General features: G+C 53.8%; 1 protein-coding gene across 3 annotated transcripts in view; it reads left to right on the top strand.

The window, feature by feature from the left end:
- SCHIP1 (schwannomin interacting protein 1) overlaps nt 1-17,431 on the top strand; it is a 183,938-nt gene that overhangs the window by 153,138 nt on the left and 13,369 nt on the right. Inside the window, exon 1 of one of the 3 annotated variants that reach the window (XM_049803625.1) lies at nt 8,564-8,743. The exons of 1 other annotated variant lie outside the window; for it this stretch is intronic. In XM_049803625.1, coding sequence (XP_049659582.1) covers nt 8,714-8,743 — 30 coding nt within the window. In that variant the 5' untranslated portion in view covers nt 8,564-8,713. Of the gene's footprint in view, nt 1-8,563; nt 8,744-15,664; nt 15,779-17,431 lie in introns of those variants that run through there. One more of the 3 variants, XM_049803624.1, reaches the window with a different exon arrangement.

Raw genomic sequence — 17,431 nt, 5'->3', positions numbered from 1 at the left:
AAGCCGCAGGCAGTCGCTTTGCTGGGTTGGGGCATCCAGGCGGCCGAGCCGCGCAAAGGCACGTCTTCGGGTGAGGTGGTCCTGGGACGTGCCCTCAGCACCCGCCAGCCTCCAGCAGAGGCTGGGCAGCATTGGTGCAGGGCTGCTACCCGTCCGCTGGGCTGAAGGACTGGACCGTGTCCCTCGTGGCCCCGCGGCGAGGCGACGGCCCCGCTCCTTTTGGTGCTGGCTGGACGGAGAGTGGCGGAATTGGTGGGATGCCGTAATTGCAATTAGCTCCAGGGGAGAAGATGGGGGGGGGGGACGGGGACGGGGACGGGGCTGGGGTGGCCGAGTGCTGCTGGAGCAGCCTTGGAGGGGGTTCCCACCGGGCTAAGCTGGGTTTGATTATTGATCCCTCCGTTTTCCCGTGCCTTCATCCCGGGATAAAACACTGCGCGTTGCGCCTCGCCCTTTCTGCTCATCCAAATTAATCCTCCTGCCGCTGCTGGGCCCTCCTGTCACCAGTGACTCAATCCTCACTCAGCTCAAAGGTCCAATTTTGACACAAAGATGGTGTAAGTAAAAAAAAAAAAAAAAAAAAAAAAAGCCTCTAACAAACCCTGCACATGCCTCTGTCAATATTGGTCCAATTCCAGCAGACACCCGAAAATGAATCACCCGTGATCTTTATTCTCTTTAAAGACTCGCAGAAAACAATACGCTGTATTATTAGTAGAAGCTGGAGGCTGCCAGAGCAAGTCTGCTTGGAGGAAAAGAGTGCCTGAGGCAGAACAGGAGAGGGGAAAAATCTGATTTAAGAGACAAGAGTCGTTGTCTTGCTCTTATATGGTTCTGCTCTGCCACCAGGCAGCAGCCCCACGCGCGCAGCTCCCTCGCTCCATGACTAATAAGGCTCAGCTGGGATCCACCCTTGCTTATCCTGTTATTTTTAGCTTTTTCCAGCCTCCTGCTCAGTGTGCCTGCCCTACTGAGGGGGTATAACTTCACGTCTTATTTTAAATACTGGTTTTGCAGCCTGGCAGACTCCCGTGGAGGGCTGTGGTGTCAGGAGCGGGCAGGGATGCCGTTTGTTATCACTGATGGTATTGGTTTTGGAGCTTGTCATTGATATCCATTGCAAAATGTGCCACGTCCATTAAGCATAATCAGCTTTCTGACCTACAGGCTGCTGCAGCACAAGAGGATTATTATTTTTTTCCTTTTCAAGTGACAGTGAGGTTGGGAGTCAAACTCAGAAAATCATCTTTACATCCATCTTCTTAAAGGCTGAAAATGTAAACCAAACTTAAAGCAAGGGCCAGGTTTTGCTCCCATGGACCTGGGTTTGCTCCCACACCGTAACTGCATCCTTCCAAAAAACCCTGATCTTGACAGTGTAGGGGTTTGAACCTCTTATTCTTATTGATTAAGAGGTTCAGGCTTACTGATTTGTGGAGAGTTGTGAGCATAGTGCAAGTAGACCCCCCCCCCCAAAAAAAAGGAGTAGATTTCTGCCAGGCTGTGTTAGTAAGCTTGGAGTTATGGACATCAGACTTAAGAGCTGTGTGAAAAATCCCCTTCCGCCTATTTTTATCCCAACCATGACTCAGAGGGAGGTTTGTCTCCGTAAACTCAGGCTTTTATTGTGGAAGCATGTAAAGGACACTGCCGCTACCTGTTTGTATGAGTATATTCATATTTATGGTATTTGGCTCTGTTTGAAAAAGAAACTTTTAATTTCAGAGTGAGTTTGTAGTACGGTTTGTTTACTTCTTCAGCCTGCAAGTCCCCATTCTGTGCTTTTACCATCCATTTTGCAATTAAAATGAGTTGCAATATAAAGGCAGCCCATAAATAAGCCCTCTCAGCCGCTCCCTGCCGGAAAGCACAAGGGGAACGGAAAGGGATAGACGGGCTCGAGGCGACCGGGGGCAGGATAATCCCATCCCCATCCCCAGACGTTGCCCTCTGACTCCCGTGGGGTCAGTGACTTAATTTAGAATTGATAACTCAGTGCTTAATTTTTGTTATCGGATGAACGTAGGTGCAGCCTGTCGCTACGCACCATGCTGAAGGCAAATTAATCGCCCGTATTTAAATGCAGGTTATACTGCTGTCTGTCTGCCTGCATGGCCGGACTGGAGTTTCTGGGACTTTGCCACAATTAAAAGGGCTTAATATTTCATCCAGAAATTGCTTTTGGCCCCAGACCAGTAGCTTAATGGTTGCTAAGTGTTGAGCGTGGGACGTGGGATCTCTGTATGTGCTTCCAACTCATCGACATTTCCACGTAGCTCTTGCTGTCCCCAGTCTGAGGAAGCCGAAGGCCACCCTGTCCTTCATCCTCTCAGGGAAAATCTCTCTCTTCTCCCTCTTTTCATGCCGGTTTTTTCCCTCTTCATTGTTGGAAAATACATTAATTCTCTCCCTGCCTGCTGTTAAAATGTGAGGGTGTGTAATGGGGGCCCGGTGCAACTTTATTTTTTTCCAATATAACAAATTTATATTTGAAAAATGAAAATGAAGAAAATAAGCGGGGGAAGAGGGACAGGAAAGCCTGCCTGCAAGCTGCAGGCAACGAGCCCAAATGTGCCGCAGAGCGAGGGGAATTTGAAAAGGCGTAACTGGGTTATTAGCTCCCTTTAAAAACTTCTACCAAATTTGTTATCGAAGAGATCTGACGAAGATGTTACTCGGCGCTCACGCGTGAGAAGAAATAGCTTTAATGCTTTTCAGTTATTCTGTATCAGTCCTTACACGGCTGCAGCTTCGGGAATGTTTTCTGTAAGATTTCAGTTGTTTGGGGGAGCTGCTGGGTTCCTCCCGCAGGTGCCAGCGTCCCCCCCCCCCCCCCCCCAACCCGGGCACGGCTCGGAGCAGAAAATGGGCTTTTGAGCCGAAATCGGGGGGTTACGGGCTGTCGTGGCCGTGCCGGGCGCGGACGCCGGTGCCTGGCTGCTGCTGGCGAAGGCAGGGGGAGGATGAGGTCGGACGCAGCTGGTCCAGGCGGTGCTGGCACGTCTCGGACCGTCGGCCGGCTGGGGATGCTGCTGGGGGTCAGTTATCCCCGGGGCCGGTTCGGCTGCGGGGAGAGCCGGTGGGTGAGGTTTGATTTTTTTTTTTTGGTTTGGTCGAGGCGACGTGAAAATAATAGGCTGTGGCTGAGCGACGCGTGGGTTTATTCTGGGTACCCCAGCCCCTTTGCTGTCACTGAACGTCGGGTCTCCTGCACCGCGCCGTCTGCACGTACAGGCCAAAAATGCTGAAAATTGTTTGTAGCTGATGGGATTTGCTACAAATCGTCTCCCAAATGGGGACAGAAATAGTGCTGCGGAGCGAGGTGGATTGTAACATTTTTTAATTTATTGATGCTAAGGCAAAAAACTTACAAGTTTACCTTGTCCTACTGAAGAGCTTGTGTTCTCCATAGCGTTTTGCATACCGTGAATACTGCATTTTCAAAAGACCGGCTTGTTCTTAAGAGTATAAACAAAATTGCAAGGAGGCAGCTGTAGCTTTTCTGTTGCTGTCTGCCCGTGCTCCTTAGGAGCTGGTCGGTGAAATGGTTCGCCGTTCATTAGCAGTAAATACTTGGTGGGCTATCATACCTGCTCATCATCAGAGCGCTTGTAAATACTCTGTTACGCACGTGCGATCCAGCTTGTAAACTGTACAATTGAAAATTAAGCCCGTGAACTGTATCGGTGAGTCTTTCTAGATGGGTTTCATGGAAAAGTGTGATTGTTTACCGTGTATTTTGTCACTTCTGTATCACCAGAAAGTTATAAATACTTGGGTGACTTAAATTACTCACCCCAATTCCCTGTAAAGCGTTTGACATCCTGTGCATCAGAGGTATCAGAATGTGAAATTGCCGTAACCTTCTGTTCCACGTTTTGAGGGAAGAGAAAGTCATGGTTTGATTATGTAATGGCAAGGATGCCGTCTGTGGGACGTGTAGAAAACTGACATTTTTGGACAAATCTCTTGCAGCTAAAAACGGAGCGTGAGACTTAAAAATGCAAGATGTGCACTTCTGCATCAAAATAAAAATGCAACAGGTACCCTTCCTGGTGCTTCTTCATTCCCCGGTCACGCAGGTATTCCAAAATAATAGTAGCTCACTATAGAGTGGGCTTTTTCCCCTGCGTTTCCCTGATAATGTCAAATTTGGTCCTCGGAAGACTGAGAAGTTTTATTCTAACGTTTCAGGGCACAAGTATTTATCCCTAAAAACTGATCAGTTGGTACCCCCGTGCTTCAGGAGGGGTTTGTAAAGCTGCTGCTTGTAAAGGACTCCAGAAACCTCCGTGGAAGTAGAAGGGCCATGGAGGAGGGAAGGGCACTGCTTGGATTCTTAAACCGTCAGAGGTTTGTCCCCTCGTAGAGAAGAGTAACACATCCAAAATGATGGAAAACACCTCAGAATCATCTTCCTTAAATAAAAAAGTAATAGTCTAAAGCATTATATATGAATGTAATCCAAACAAATACTCCCCTTTCCAAGCAGATGTCTAGTATTAACTGATTAAAAAATAATCTTTTTCAGTTTTTTTCTTGCTAGATTTAAACCCTGGAAAAGCTTTAGCTTGGCTTAAAGAAGAGCTAAATCCATCACTCCCAGTAAATCGTCAGCAAATAAAGCTGAAATCCCGTGATGCTGGATATAATTCCCGGTTCCCCGCAAGCTCGCTGTGCCTGGGCTCGGGTCAGCGGGAGCATCCCGGAGGGGTCCGCTCGGGGTGGGCTCCCTACCTTTCCCTCTGCTACCGATGTGGTGTTCAACTCCTCCCTCATTTTCACCCGCCACACGATCCAGCAGCGTATTTATTTTGAGATTGGAAGAAAAAGTGTGTTAATTTAGACTAGCTTTTTGTATCAACCAAATGGATCGGCCGATACCAACCTGAAAAATAAACTTTCCCAGCGCTCAACCTGATAAGGCCCCTCAAGGAGTGACTGCGGGCAGGAAAAAGTTTCTGGTGGTTTTTTTGGAGATGAGGAAACCCCTCGCTAGCCTGCCTTGGTGAGCGAAGGCTGCTCCTACCCTTTGCTTTCCCCTCGCATAGCTCTCGGGCTGAAGGGCTTTGTAAGTCCTTGCAGCTGGTGGGGCTCAGGCACGCAGCGCGGGACACGTGCGTGTAAAAATAAATGTGTGGGACAGTGAGAAATGACAAACGCATAAGGAAAAGGGCTGTTCGTGGCTTTCATGTGAGTAATGCGTCCAGGCTCCTTCCCTTCCCTCCCACGGCGGCGAGAACGTTCCCCGCTCGGCTGCCCTCTGCTCCCAGGCAGTGCGAACGGGAGGGTTTGCTTTATTATTTTTTTTTTAAGGAGTGTTTTCCCCGAGTAGGAATGACGGTGGGAGAGTTGATAACCTCCGTGCATTACCCCCTTCCCCCTGTTAATGATTTCCTCGGTCCTGGGACAGGACCACAAAAAAACCCAACTAAAAGGTGTGCAGAGAATCAGAAATTATATATTTTCCCCCCAGAACTGGGGATACCAGGTGTTTTCCTCTTCTGTAGATGGATAATTAGTGAAATCCTGTTGTTTCACTACGAGAATTATCGTGTACCTGGTAAAGCCGCACCTTCTTTCTCTGCGCCCCGGTGGTGCGTCCGTGGGGAGTAAGTGGCGGGATACTGCTGCCTGTGCCGCGGGATTGAATTTCTTGTGTCGTCACCCCGAAAGCCCTGCAAACATCCAGGGCATCGGGACTGGTCTGTTCCTGGTGGCCCAACTTGACGGCAGCACAGGTCCAGGCTTGGGGACTGCTCAGCCAAGATTGACCCTGGCCCTGAGCAGCATCTTCCCCAACCCTCTGGAGAAGACCTGGAGCGGGGGTTTTGAAGGGAAGTGTTGCGTGCTAGCGTCCCCAGCTTGGCGTCAGACCCCCTGGAGATGTTCTCCAGGGCTTTCCGAACCACCCGTTTCTAGTTCAGAGCTGGTTTTGGGGCAAGCTTCAGGAATACGTGTCCAGATCGTCTCACAAGTGGTGTAAGCCGCCCAAAGTTAAAGGGTGCCTCAATACGAAAAGCAAAAGGAGGCAGTGCAAATACCTCCTGGGTTTCTCTTCCCAGCTGAGAGGGGCTGTTGGGGGGTCCCCGGGGTTTTCCTGGGGGTCCCCGGGGGTTTCCTTGGGGCTTCCCGCTGGCTTGTGCCTCTGCAGAGGGCAGCAGCGCTTCTTCACTGCCTTCATCCAGGAGCATCCTTTCCCATTGACCCACCTGGACGACTGCCAGCAGGCTTTCACTCAATTTAATCACTCAATGCTTTAATTATTACCTGCCTGCCCGCCTCATTTCTGAACGGGTAATCGCAAATGGATGTAGAACAGAGGAGCAAATCCAGAGGTTGAGGACGATTGCCTGGCCCTTTCCACCTACGTCTGCCCCGGTAGGAAGAGCCTTGCTGCAAACGGGTGGCTTTGGTGCAGCAGGTGACACGCTAAGGCAAAGGTAGCGCTGTCCCTCGGGCCATTTTTTTGCAAAAGGAATAAGATGATAAATAGGTTGGGGCCGGGGGGGGTTCGCCCCGTGCCGCAGCAGACCTGGGCGCAGGGAGGTTGGTGCAGTCCCCGCCGGGGATCTGCTGCGCGCGGAGCGGCTCTGAGTCACTGCCGTTATAGATAGACCCGCACGTGGGAAGCGGGGAGGGGGTAATTTCAGGAGTTTTCCTTGTGATGCACATAAGAAATGGCATTAGAGATTATGTAATACGTGGCGCTGCTTTTAGCTTGCCACAGATACTTTTCCAAAGCAAGCCCGAGATTTATGCAGAAGAGTGGGGGATTTTTTATTTTGATGTTTGGAAATAGCTGCCTAGTTGAATGGGATTCTTTGCAGATCTGGTAAAAAATAGGCACGACTTCATCCTCTCTTAAAAACTTAAGCAGATTTTTTTTTTTTTTTTCCTTTTTAAATGAAAGCTCTATTTTTTTAAAGCCTAACTCCTGTAGGGGAGAGAGTATCGGGGAGGAGGGTCTGGGTGTTTGTCCCCATCCGTGCCGCCCAGCTGCGCGGGACTCGAGGGACTCTCCATCCGCCCACGGCTGCTCCGGCCTGTTTGGGCGGGTGAGAAGCTGGGAAAGCTGGGACAGAGCGATGGTCCTACAAAGGCCTTTTTTTCTAGAGGCACATCTGGCGTAGGGAATCAAATCTGAGCCGCCCTGCGAGCAAGTGTTTCTGGTTTTCAGAGTCATGTGCGTTTCTGAACTTAGCCACAGCGGGCGGCGGCTGGGAGCACAATAAAGCCCTATTTGCCTAACGAAGGAAGGTGAGGCACCGAGTTTCTTTTAGTTGCAAGCCAAAACGCTGTCGCCTGCCTGGGTAAGAGCACCCAGTGCACGGTGCGAGCCCAGCCTGCGGCACTGCCGTCGCTCTCCGGGCATCCCGGTGCTCCTCGGATGGGCCGTGTCCAGCCAAAAATAGGGCCTGAATGGGAGACCGGCTGTGTCCTCGCCCCCAGCTGCGGCCAAGGGCCAACCTAGCCCCAAAAATTTACAAGTGAGGCTATTGGGGTATGTGGTGAAGTCGAACCGAGCTACCAGAACCCAGCGCTCGGCAGATCGCGAAGGCAGAGAATTAGAAACAATCTGCTTGTCCCGCCGCTCCGTCCAGTCTCTCCTATTAAGAACTTTTAAAATAGAAAGCAAAATTAAGAGTTTGGTTCCCTCCATGTGCCAGGCCTCCAGCCCGAGCCTACGAACAGGGCAGAAAGTTTGACAACCTCACGATGTTATTTTGGGGTAGCAGCGGGGTATTCTGCAAAACGGCAGTGAATTCCCGCTGGGTGCGCAGTGACAGTGGGGGGGCGGGCAGCCCACCCGGCCATCACCCTGCAGAAAACATCCTGGCTGGATATTTGCTTGATCTTCACAGGCCTTTTTTGGGGGGGAGAAACGTGTCCGGAGACGGCCCTTGCTTCCATCCGACCCCAAGCGTGGCCAAAATTGGGTCTCGTCTGCGGTCGAAGCCCAGCCCCGGTGGGTGCTGTAGCAGAGGACCCCCCCCCCCCCATGCCTCACCCTCTCTGCAGGGTGGATGTATAATTAGCTGGAAATGTAGGGCAGAGCCTTTTTTCCAGCAAAAAAAAAAAAAACCAAACCCCCCCAAAAACCCCAAAAACCTACTCTACGTTTACGGAGGGTAAAAGGAACCCGCTCCTTTTTTATTGACCCCCCCCCCCGGTGTCTCGCAGCGTTTTGGGGAGCCGATGCCGGCAGCTGCGCTCCATGGAGCCGCCAGCCACCACCCCCCCAGACCCCCCCCAACCCCCAGCACGGTGCTGCCGCAGCTTTTGGAGGGAGGGGGGGGGACACGGGGGGGGGGGGGGTGTGGAACTACGGCTGCCGCAGCATCGCCCTGGGGGGGGGGGGCCACACACACACGACACGGGCCTTCCCACCCATAGCGCAGTGTCTGGGGAGGAGGAGGGGGGTCCTACACGGTGCCCCCCCCCCCCCCCTTCTCTTTGTGCCGGTGGGGGCGGGACCGCCCCCCCCCCCCCCCCCCCCCACCCCGGGGCTGCCGCTGCGCAGGCGGAGCAGCGCAGCAGCATCCATCTTCCCGGCTGGCCCGGGCTCCCATCTTCCTCCTCCTCTTTCCCATCCTCCTCCTCCTCCTCCGGGGCCGGAGACCCCGCGGGGGTTGAAAGGGAGGGGGGGGGGGGGGGGACGACACATAACACGGCTGCGGCGCTGGGCGGCAGCGGCGGATGATGCTCGGAGATGGTCCACCAGGAAAACTGCTCCTACCAGGTAAGGGGCCAAACAGGCCTGCCCCCCCCCCCCTTATTACTACGGATTGACATCCCCCCGGGGGGGCTCCGGGCAGCCTGAGCTTGCTGGGTTGGTGCCTTCCCCCCTCCCGGGGCTGGCGAGGCAGCGGGGGGGGGAGAAGCCCCCGAAAAGTCTGTTCGCCCGGGGGGGGGGGGGGGGGGTTGTAGTCGCCGTGCGATGCTCGGAGGCACCGGGGGTGCGCTCGACCTGGGGGGGGGGGGACGGCTTTGGCACCCCACTTTTGCCTGCACCCCAATCCCTGCACCCCACTGCCACCTGCACCCCACTCCCTGCATCCCACTGCCACCCGCATCCCAATCCCTGTACCCCACTCCTGCCCACACCCCAATCCCTGCATCCCACTGCCACCTGCACCCCAATCCCTGCATCCCACTCCTGCCCGCACCCCAATCCCTGCATCCCACTCCTGCCCGCACCCCACTCCCTGCATCCCACTGCCACCTGCACCCCACTCCCTGCACCCCACTCCCACCCGCACCCCAATCCCTGCATCCCACTCCTGCCCGCACCCCAATCCCTGCATCCCACTCCTGCCCGCACCCCACTCCCTGCATCCCACTGCCACCTGCACCCCACTCCCTGCACCCCACTCCCACCCGCACCCCAATCCCTGCATCCCACTCCTGCCCGCACCCCAATCCCTGTACCCCACTCCCGCCCGCACCCCAATCCCTGCATCCCACTCCCACCTGCACCCCAATCCCTGTACCCCACTCCTGCCCGCACCCCAATCCCTGCATCCCACCGCCACCTGCACCCCAATCCCTGCACCCCACTCCTGCCTGCACCCCAATCCCTGCACCCCACTCGCCGTCCCCCTGCCTGGATGGAACCGCTCCCCGTGAGCCAGCCAGCTGCGGGTTTTTGCGCTTTTGGGAGTCGCCGTGGAGGGAGCGATGTAAATTTGAGGAGAGAATAAATGGGAGGATTTTTTTTTTTTTTTTTCCTCCTCTGCGCTTTCCAGATTTATCGAAGCGTGAGGGCTGACCCGCAAGATAATTATTTTCAGCCGCGGTCTCGTCGTGGTTCGTTCTAAATAAGCCGCGCAAAAACGGGTGATGGGTTGGGGGGGTCAACTTTGCCCTCTCTGAGCATCCATCAGGGTCGCCCCCGTCCCCGGGGGGGCCCTGGGGCCTGGCAGCACCCCCGACAGCCCCGTCAGGATTCTGGTAGCGGGGCGAGCGAGAGCTTGGGGTGGGTTGTTATTGCGGCTTCGTTTCCCTCTAAAGAGAGGGTGGGTGCCGGCGGGCGCACCTGCGCCGGATAACGGCACGTTTGGGGCTCGACGGTCCAGGCGGGTCGTTAAATGCACAAATGTCTGTCCGTCCGCTCCGGCGGTGCCGAGAAACGCGTTTGCGTACGTGCGGTGGAGCGTGTTTTGCAAAATACCCAACAGGCGTTCCCAGAGGCCGAGCTGGACCCTCGGGAGACGGGGCCTTGCCCAGGACAGCGGCTTTTCCTCGTTTTCCCCCACCGCCGCGTTTAATTCAAACTTCAACCTGTGTTTTAAGCCAGAAGATCTCCTATTGCAAAATATATCAGGAAGGGAAAAGATACCACCGCGTACGTATGTACAGAGAGAGAGAAGAGTTGAAAAGATTTTTCGCTGAATGCTCTCAATCTAGCAAATGCTTCTGGGAATGAATTTCCATTTTTAGCTCCTTCGCAAGAAAAAAAAAAAAAAAATCTCGTTTTTTTTCTTCAGCCTCTCTTTTAGGGGATCCGATTTTTCTGCAGCTCCGAGCCTGTTGCTCTCTGCTGCCTTAATAAATGGTGCCATTGTTTCTGCGCAGCGGATGTTTTCCCGGCGTACTCGTAGGAACGCAAGGGTTAAAGGTTGCGCATTGTTTCCCGGGTGGAAGCTGGTCCGTGGCGGTGGGCGAGCGATGCCGAGCCGTGGCTGCGGCGCAGGCCTGGCCAGCATCCCTGCATGTTAATGCGCTGGGGCTTGCTGCGACGGCAGCGCTGCTGCCTTTTATCTGCTTTCATCTACTTGCTTGTTTATAAATTGGTTCCTCTCCTCCAAACCAAGAAAAATAGTAGAGTGAGAACAGCCAGGGAGCATGCACGTCGTAGAAAGACGTCCGGAGAAGTGGTTTTTCAAATGAAATCTGCTTCAAAACCTTCCTACGACACCGCAAAGATGAGGAGCAACCCCAGCCCCCTCCCAAACCCATTAACCTAAAGGCCAAGTTTTAATTCTTTTGTGGCCGGCAATCCCGGGTGTCGGATCAGCCTGGAAACCAGCAATGATCGGATTTTGGCGGCTGCCCGGAGTGCTCCAGGGGGGAGGAGGGTGACAGCGTGTAACTCTGCTCTTCTCCCTCCTCGCACCCCTTTTTTCGAAGCTACCAAAGAAACTAAAAATAAACCAAATAGAGAAACAAGCCAACGCACGGGGAAAACTTGAAAACGTGCTTGTTTTGGAGAAATTCAGCAGAAAAGCTCTGACGTGGCCACGTCAGGGCTGGGACATAAGCTGCGCGGCAGGGAGGGTGCTGGGGACGGGGCGCAGCGCTGGCAGGTGCCGAGGAAGAGGAGGGTATCTCCGTCGTATGTCATGCCTTGCCTTGGAAGTCCTGTTTCGCACCATAAGTGAGCTGTCCCTGCTCCTCTCGGAAATGCAGGTGGCCCTAGGTCCTCCGCAGGTTTTGGATGTGGCTAAATCGGGTTCATCGCTTTGAATTTAGGCCAGGTTCTCCAGGAGGTCCCAGCATCTGACGTCTTTCCCGTGGCCGCATCCTGGAGTCACGCAGGCTGCTGCCGCTTTTCGTGCCGTCTATTTTTCCCTTAGTTATTTCTCTTTTCCTATTTTACACCGATTTATTTTCCCGTGCCAAACATTTTATTTAGGGCTCCGTTTTTCCCCTACAGTTCGACAAGAAGAACGTCAGCTCGCGCACGCTGGGCAATGCTTTGTGAGGTCCTGAGCTCGCACAGAATGAAAGGCCAGCGTGCAAATCCAGGCCTTAACACAGAAAAAAAGGTTTTATTCCAACGTGCTTATTAGCAGTGCTTTACTGAAAGCCTTAGCCAGTGTTTCGGTTTGCTTTGTAAATGCCCGTTTTCAGCATTGCCCGACAGGTCCGCCTTTGCATGGAGCAAAACAGGACTCTCGGGGCTGTTGCCGGCTTCGTCTGTGTTTCTTTGCCACCGCCGTACGAGTGGGTAATATGTCTAGATTGACATCATCTCGGGTTGATTTCTAATGTGCTTTTAAAAGCAGAGGAACCCCACCCCCCCCCCCCCCGGCACCCGGTGCCCCCGCCTCAGGCAGGAGTCTCCAAACAGGCAGTTGCCCGTGGGAACCGGGTTTGGCTCCGTGCGCTGGCATCAGTCACGGTCTGAGCTATCTGCTGGCGGGAGAGTCGCTCTGGAGATGTTACCGGGCTTTACACGTGCAAAGAAAATTAAAAAGAAAAAAAAAAAAAAAAAATTCTGATGTGGAAACCGAGATTTTTTTATTTGCTTAGAAGTAATCTCTTAGGCGGGTCGGGGCGTGGGGACCTGGTCCGGGCTTGACCCTCTGCGGCTCTCGCGATGCCAGGTTTGTGCGTGTTGCTTGAGAGGGGTCTCTTAGAAAGACCCCTGTAGCGGGGAGGTGCTGGTGTTAATTTTGGCGCGGGGAGGTTGCTGGTGTCCCTGCGGGGCTGGACCAGGCAAGGCTGGCCGGCACCCACCGCTCCCAGGGTCTCACCGAGCACCGAACCATAAAAGTCGGGCCGTGCAAGTCACAAGCTTAAAATATGAAATGCTCATTAAATTTTTATTTTTTTTTAATTAGGTTTATTTTGTTTGGTGTCTTTAGGGTTTGGTAGGCTTTTGCGGCGTGTAGAAATACCAGACTGTCATCAGCTTTTTCATTAAAGCGAATACAAATCCTCATGGCAGAATATAACCCCAAAAGACAGGCCTTGGAGAAAAAACCCCTCCAACGCCACGAACCCCACCGCAGAGCGCTGGCAGAGCTGCTGGCCCGGCCTCTCGCCCGTGGCTGCCGCGCTGGAGGGGATGCTACATCGTGGTACGGCAGAGGAACCTCAAGTTCGCGTGGCCGAGCGCGCTGACCCCGCATCCCAAACCGATTACGATCAAATAAAATAAAGCCTGCGTTATAGACAGCGGAGGCTGAAGGCCTTCTTGTTTAGACAGAGGTGGAAAAAAACAAAAAAAAAAAAGCTCTGGGAAGCGGGTGGAAAGCACTTGGTGTGCTAAAGCTCAGGGAAGCATCATCAGAGGGAAGGAGGGCACGGTCCACCTCATCCCGAAATTTGCAGGGACCGGTTGTGAGTGCCTTGTACGGGCTGCTCTGCGCTGGAAGGATGCTGTGCTGTGCAGGGACTCTTCAGAAGAGATTTATTCCGACCTTTAGAATAAAAGGAACGTTTTGTGCCCTAGTTCTGGCAACTGGGGATTTCTATGACTCTGGAAGTCACCTCGATGCCCTGGCCTGAGCGCCTGGCGGCCGTGAACACTGGTTTGGCAGGGAGGGTGCTTGGAGTGCTTTCGTTGAACTTTGCTGGGAATTTAGGGGTTTTATCTACTAGCTTGGTAGCCGGCGGTGCGTGGGAGCTGGTCCCCGACCGAAAGCTGGGGAGAGGTGGTTTCCTCCCCCAGTGGAGTAAGCCCCAACAGCACTGAGGGGCTTTTTCGTCGACTCAAGCAAGCGTTACGTATCCGCAGCAGAGTTAAATTTAGCTGCTGGCTTTTCCATAAGCAATCAGCGCGTGTTTCGAGCCCGTAAAACTGGATGTGTCCTATTTCCTCGCCTTAAGTGCCGCCGTCCCCGGCCCGTGCGTTCCCCGCGGCGCTGGCTCCGTGGCCGTCTGCTCCTGCAGCAGGGACACCCCAGCTGACCTGCTCCAGATACGCCCGTTCTGATTTTTCCCTTCACGCTATAAAAAGAAAAAAGCAGGCTGAGGTGGCCGTGGCCGCCTCTCCCCCGTGCCGGCGGAGCGCCAGAGGGACAGTTTTGGGTGTTGGTCGGGTGGTCCGGCGCAGGCAGCGGTGCTGCCCGTCTGCCCGCGGTGGCCGTTTGCATCAGGTGGGGAAGGGGCTGAACGCCAAAGGGTTTGGTCCCTGCGCCGAGAAAACCACAAAATTCATTTCCCTTGTGGTTTTGGTAGCCGGAGTTTCAACTTGGCCTTTTCTTTGCTGGTAGGGAGATGCTCCTCCCAGCTCCATCCCGGCTCGGAGGGCAGGGCAGAGGTGAGTTGGCCTGAAAACTGGAATGGGGGATAAAACATTTTTAAAAATGCAGGATGGACGAGGGCAGGGTGATGCGGGGACTTGTCCCGAATTGGAGCAGCGGGGAGGGAAGCCCGTGGCAAATCGCAGGCTCAGCCCCCAGCCCGGTGCTCCTGGCCACCACATCCTTCCTGTCGGGCTACGGGATCTGTGGGGGTTTTTTTCAGATTTATTGTGTCAGGATCCATCCTCACGGCCAGGAGAGGAAGTTAATTTAGCAACAGCAGGAAAGGACACAATGAGTCAGTGGTAGAGGGGAACTAAAAATAATGAAATATCCAGAGACCAACTTTGTTTCGTTTGGGAATTATAGTTACAAAGCAGCATCCTGGGACAAGAATGGAATTAAACAATCCTGTTTATTATTACTGGTTTTGCCTGAAACTTCAGAGTAAACGCCATGATGCATAATTTGTAGGTTGTCAGAGACGGTGATCCGACTGGAATACGCATTTTAGGTGAAATGATGTCAGCATGACTTGGATACATCATTTAAACATGTAAACTCTGTAGGGCTATTAAAATTACTTATCTAGCATGCAGCATAGTTGCGTTGCACCAGAAATCAGTGCTTTCGCTGCCGGTGTGCCGCGTTTTGAGGATCGCTGAGAAACTGTGGCATAAATTCCAATCTTTCTAAGGATTCCCTATAGAAATGCCCGCCCCGAGCGTGCGATCTCTGCCTCACCCGCAGCTGATCCAGAGCAAACGTTGCACCCCGTGATGGGAGCGACACAGGCGGGATCTCGGCAAGGACTGAGCAGGATTTGTGCGGGGTCGGGGAGCAGCGGCCGTGCCTGGGAAGCCTGGATCTCCGGGCAGGACTGCTGGAGCTGTAAGCGGTGCAGGTTTGGGGGCTGCCGAGCCCACGGAGCCCCCCACGGGAGCCGGGGCTGGGGTGCTCAGCCACCCCTGAGCAGGGACCAGGCGGTGCGGGGGTCCCCAGGCTCCGCAAGCCCGCAAGACGGGTGGCAGGTTAAGGCTGTGGACGCCTTTTTGAGCTCTTGGTTAATTCCTGGAAACTTTTTTTTTTTTTTTTTTTTTTTTTTTTTTCACCTTAAAAAGCTGGTTTAGCCAAAAATAGCTCCCTGGGGTCCTATCAGTGAAAACAAAACTTTGTCTCGTAGTTGACATTGCTGTGACTGCCCATCCTCCAGGACCGCGCCGGCCGCGGGCAGCTCCTCCGTCCGCCGGGATTTCGTTAAGATAAACTTCCACGGCGAAAATCCCGGGAGAAAGCCCCTTCCTCCTGCCCCCTCCAGCCGTGACTACCACCGGGCTTGGATTTTGACATCAGACACCGGGTTTTTTTCCTGCCCTTGTGTAGCTGGCGAGGGCTCGGGGCTATTTTTATCCGGCGCTGGCAGTGGCTGGAGGAGGACGCGACTTCCCTGGCCCGTGCAGCCTTCGCCTCCCTCTCATCAGCCGGCCGAGGCTCCGACGCTGCCGTTGACTTTATTAGGGAAAAGCAAGGTGCTCCGGAGCGGCCGGGAAGCGAGAGAGGGGCCGGGGAAGCATCCCGGACGGTGGACGGCGGGCTGCCGCAGGGCTTGGCTTTGGGGGGGGCCGGTGTCCGATCCCACGGTGCCGATTGAAGAGCGGAGGAAGGATTGAGATGCCCCGGCGGGAACGTCGCGCCCGCCACGTGAGGACTCGGGAGCGAAGGAGATGAGTCGGGAGGGTGATGGCATGGGTGACGTCATCAGGAAAGCAGCCGTGCCGGCCGGGGAGGGGAGTTATAAAAAGGTAAGGGACCAAAAGGAGCCTTTTGTCTGCCCACAGTCGCCTTCTCGGCTGGAGGGGGACGCGCCGAATCGCTGCCCGAGACCCTCCCGGGGCGCTGGGTTTGGGGTGCCGGAGCAGGGAAGCGCTCGGTGGTGTTTAATGCACAGGCACGGGGCAGCAAACCTTCCTCCCTCTGCGTTTCCATATCACTTTATGATAAAGAAAATGCGAAGAGATGTTTCCAAACGCGTCCTCATCCCTCGAGACCCCCGGGTTTTAAGGCAATTTGCCATGTGGCTTGAGATACGCAAGTTTGACTTGGGTTTGCGTTTACTAGGAAATCTGCCGTGAAAAAAAAAGGAGATAAAAACAAATGTTCCGTGGCTACAATTTCTGTTTGTAAATCCAAGAATAGCCCCTGTACTTTACAGAGATAAAATAAGGTGCTGCCTATGGGTCTGCAACTTTAAATATAGTAATTGTCCATGGCTGGTAATGACAGACCCTGGCAAAAATAGCCTCGGTGGCCCGGCTGTGGCCCGGCGCTGTGCACCCTCTTTGGCACCGATGGATGGATGCTCCGGGCATCCAGCCTCCGCCGGCCTCGCTGCTTTTTAACCCCTCGCATTGCAGTGCCACTGCCTGGTTGGGACGGGGCTTTGCCAAAGTGTTGCTAGCACCCGTTAATCTGTAATTCCCCGTGTAATTAGACTCTTCCCTCTCCAAACAGGCAGAGCCTTAGCAAAGCACGCCTGGTATTCGGTCCAGGTTTGGTACCGATCGGTACGACTCCAGAAGTGCCGTCCCCAGCCGTTATTAGGAGCTGGCTGCTCTACCCACGGTGGGGGGGGGGGTCTCGGAGCACGACGAGGAGCCTGGCAAATCACTGCTACACCTCAACGCCAAATAAATCTTCCACGTGCAATTTTCTGTGCTATTTTGGGTGATATCTGTCATGAGTAAAGGCTGCTCGTACAGGTGCCTGCATGCTAAACAGCATGGTGAAAGGAATAGTCTGGCTACTACTTCATAAATGACATAAATCACACAGTATGGACTTTGCTCGGTTTCCCAGAAAACTGCAGAAATCTTGTGCCCGCTGTTGTGGGGGTCCGCTCTCCATCCTGCATCGGGTAGGTCAGGAACGGCCCCCGGCACCAGCGGTACCTCCGTGTGCCCCCAGGGATGGGGTCGTATGGGAAGAAGGCATTTAGTGGATAAATTCAGGCTCTCCACCAAAAATGGGGGTTTTTTGGTGTCGAGGTGCCGCAGCATGTCGGGGACGGGCTGGTGGCGGCACGTGTCGGAGGCGGGTGGTGAAGAGCACAAACGGTTCTGTATAATCTGCAAACACCAGCGAGGTGATTGCAATAGATTTATAACCAGCAATAATTACAGCGGGCGCCGGGGCTGCGGAAATGGTGTGCTGAGTCCGCTGTGGGGAAAGGCTGAACCTCTCCTGGCAATTTGCCTTTGCTGAAACGGTTGTGTAAAGCATTTTACTTGTAGGCAGTCACGGCCATAATCTGACATAGTGTTTTTATTCGTGTACTTAAACAAAGGTAGCTACTGACCTTCCGAATTGGAAGGTCAATGGTAAGAAGGAAAACATCCGCCCAAGACTGTTTTGCCTTAAAAATAAAAAGCAGCCTTTTGTTTAAAATAATGGGCTGG

This window comes from Accipiter gentilis, chromosome 6 (assembly GCF_929443795.1).
Source record: "Accipiter gentilis chromosome 6, bAccGen1.1, whole genome shotgun sequence".
Classification (NCBI taxonomy): Eukaryota; Metazoa; Chordata; class Aves; order Accipitriformes; family Accipitridae; genus Astur; species Astur gentilis.
This window is presented reverse-complemented; position numbering and strand designations above follow the sequence as displayed.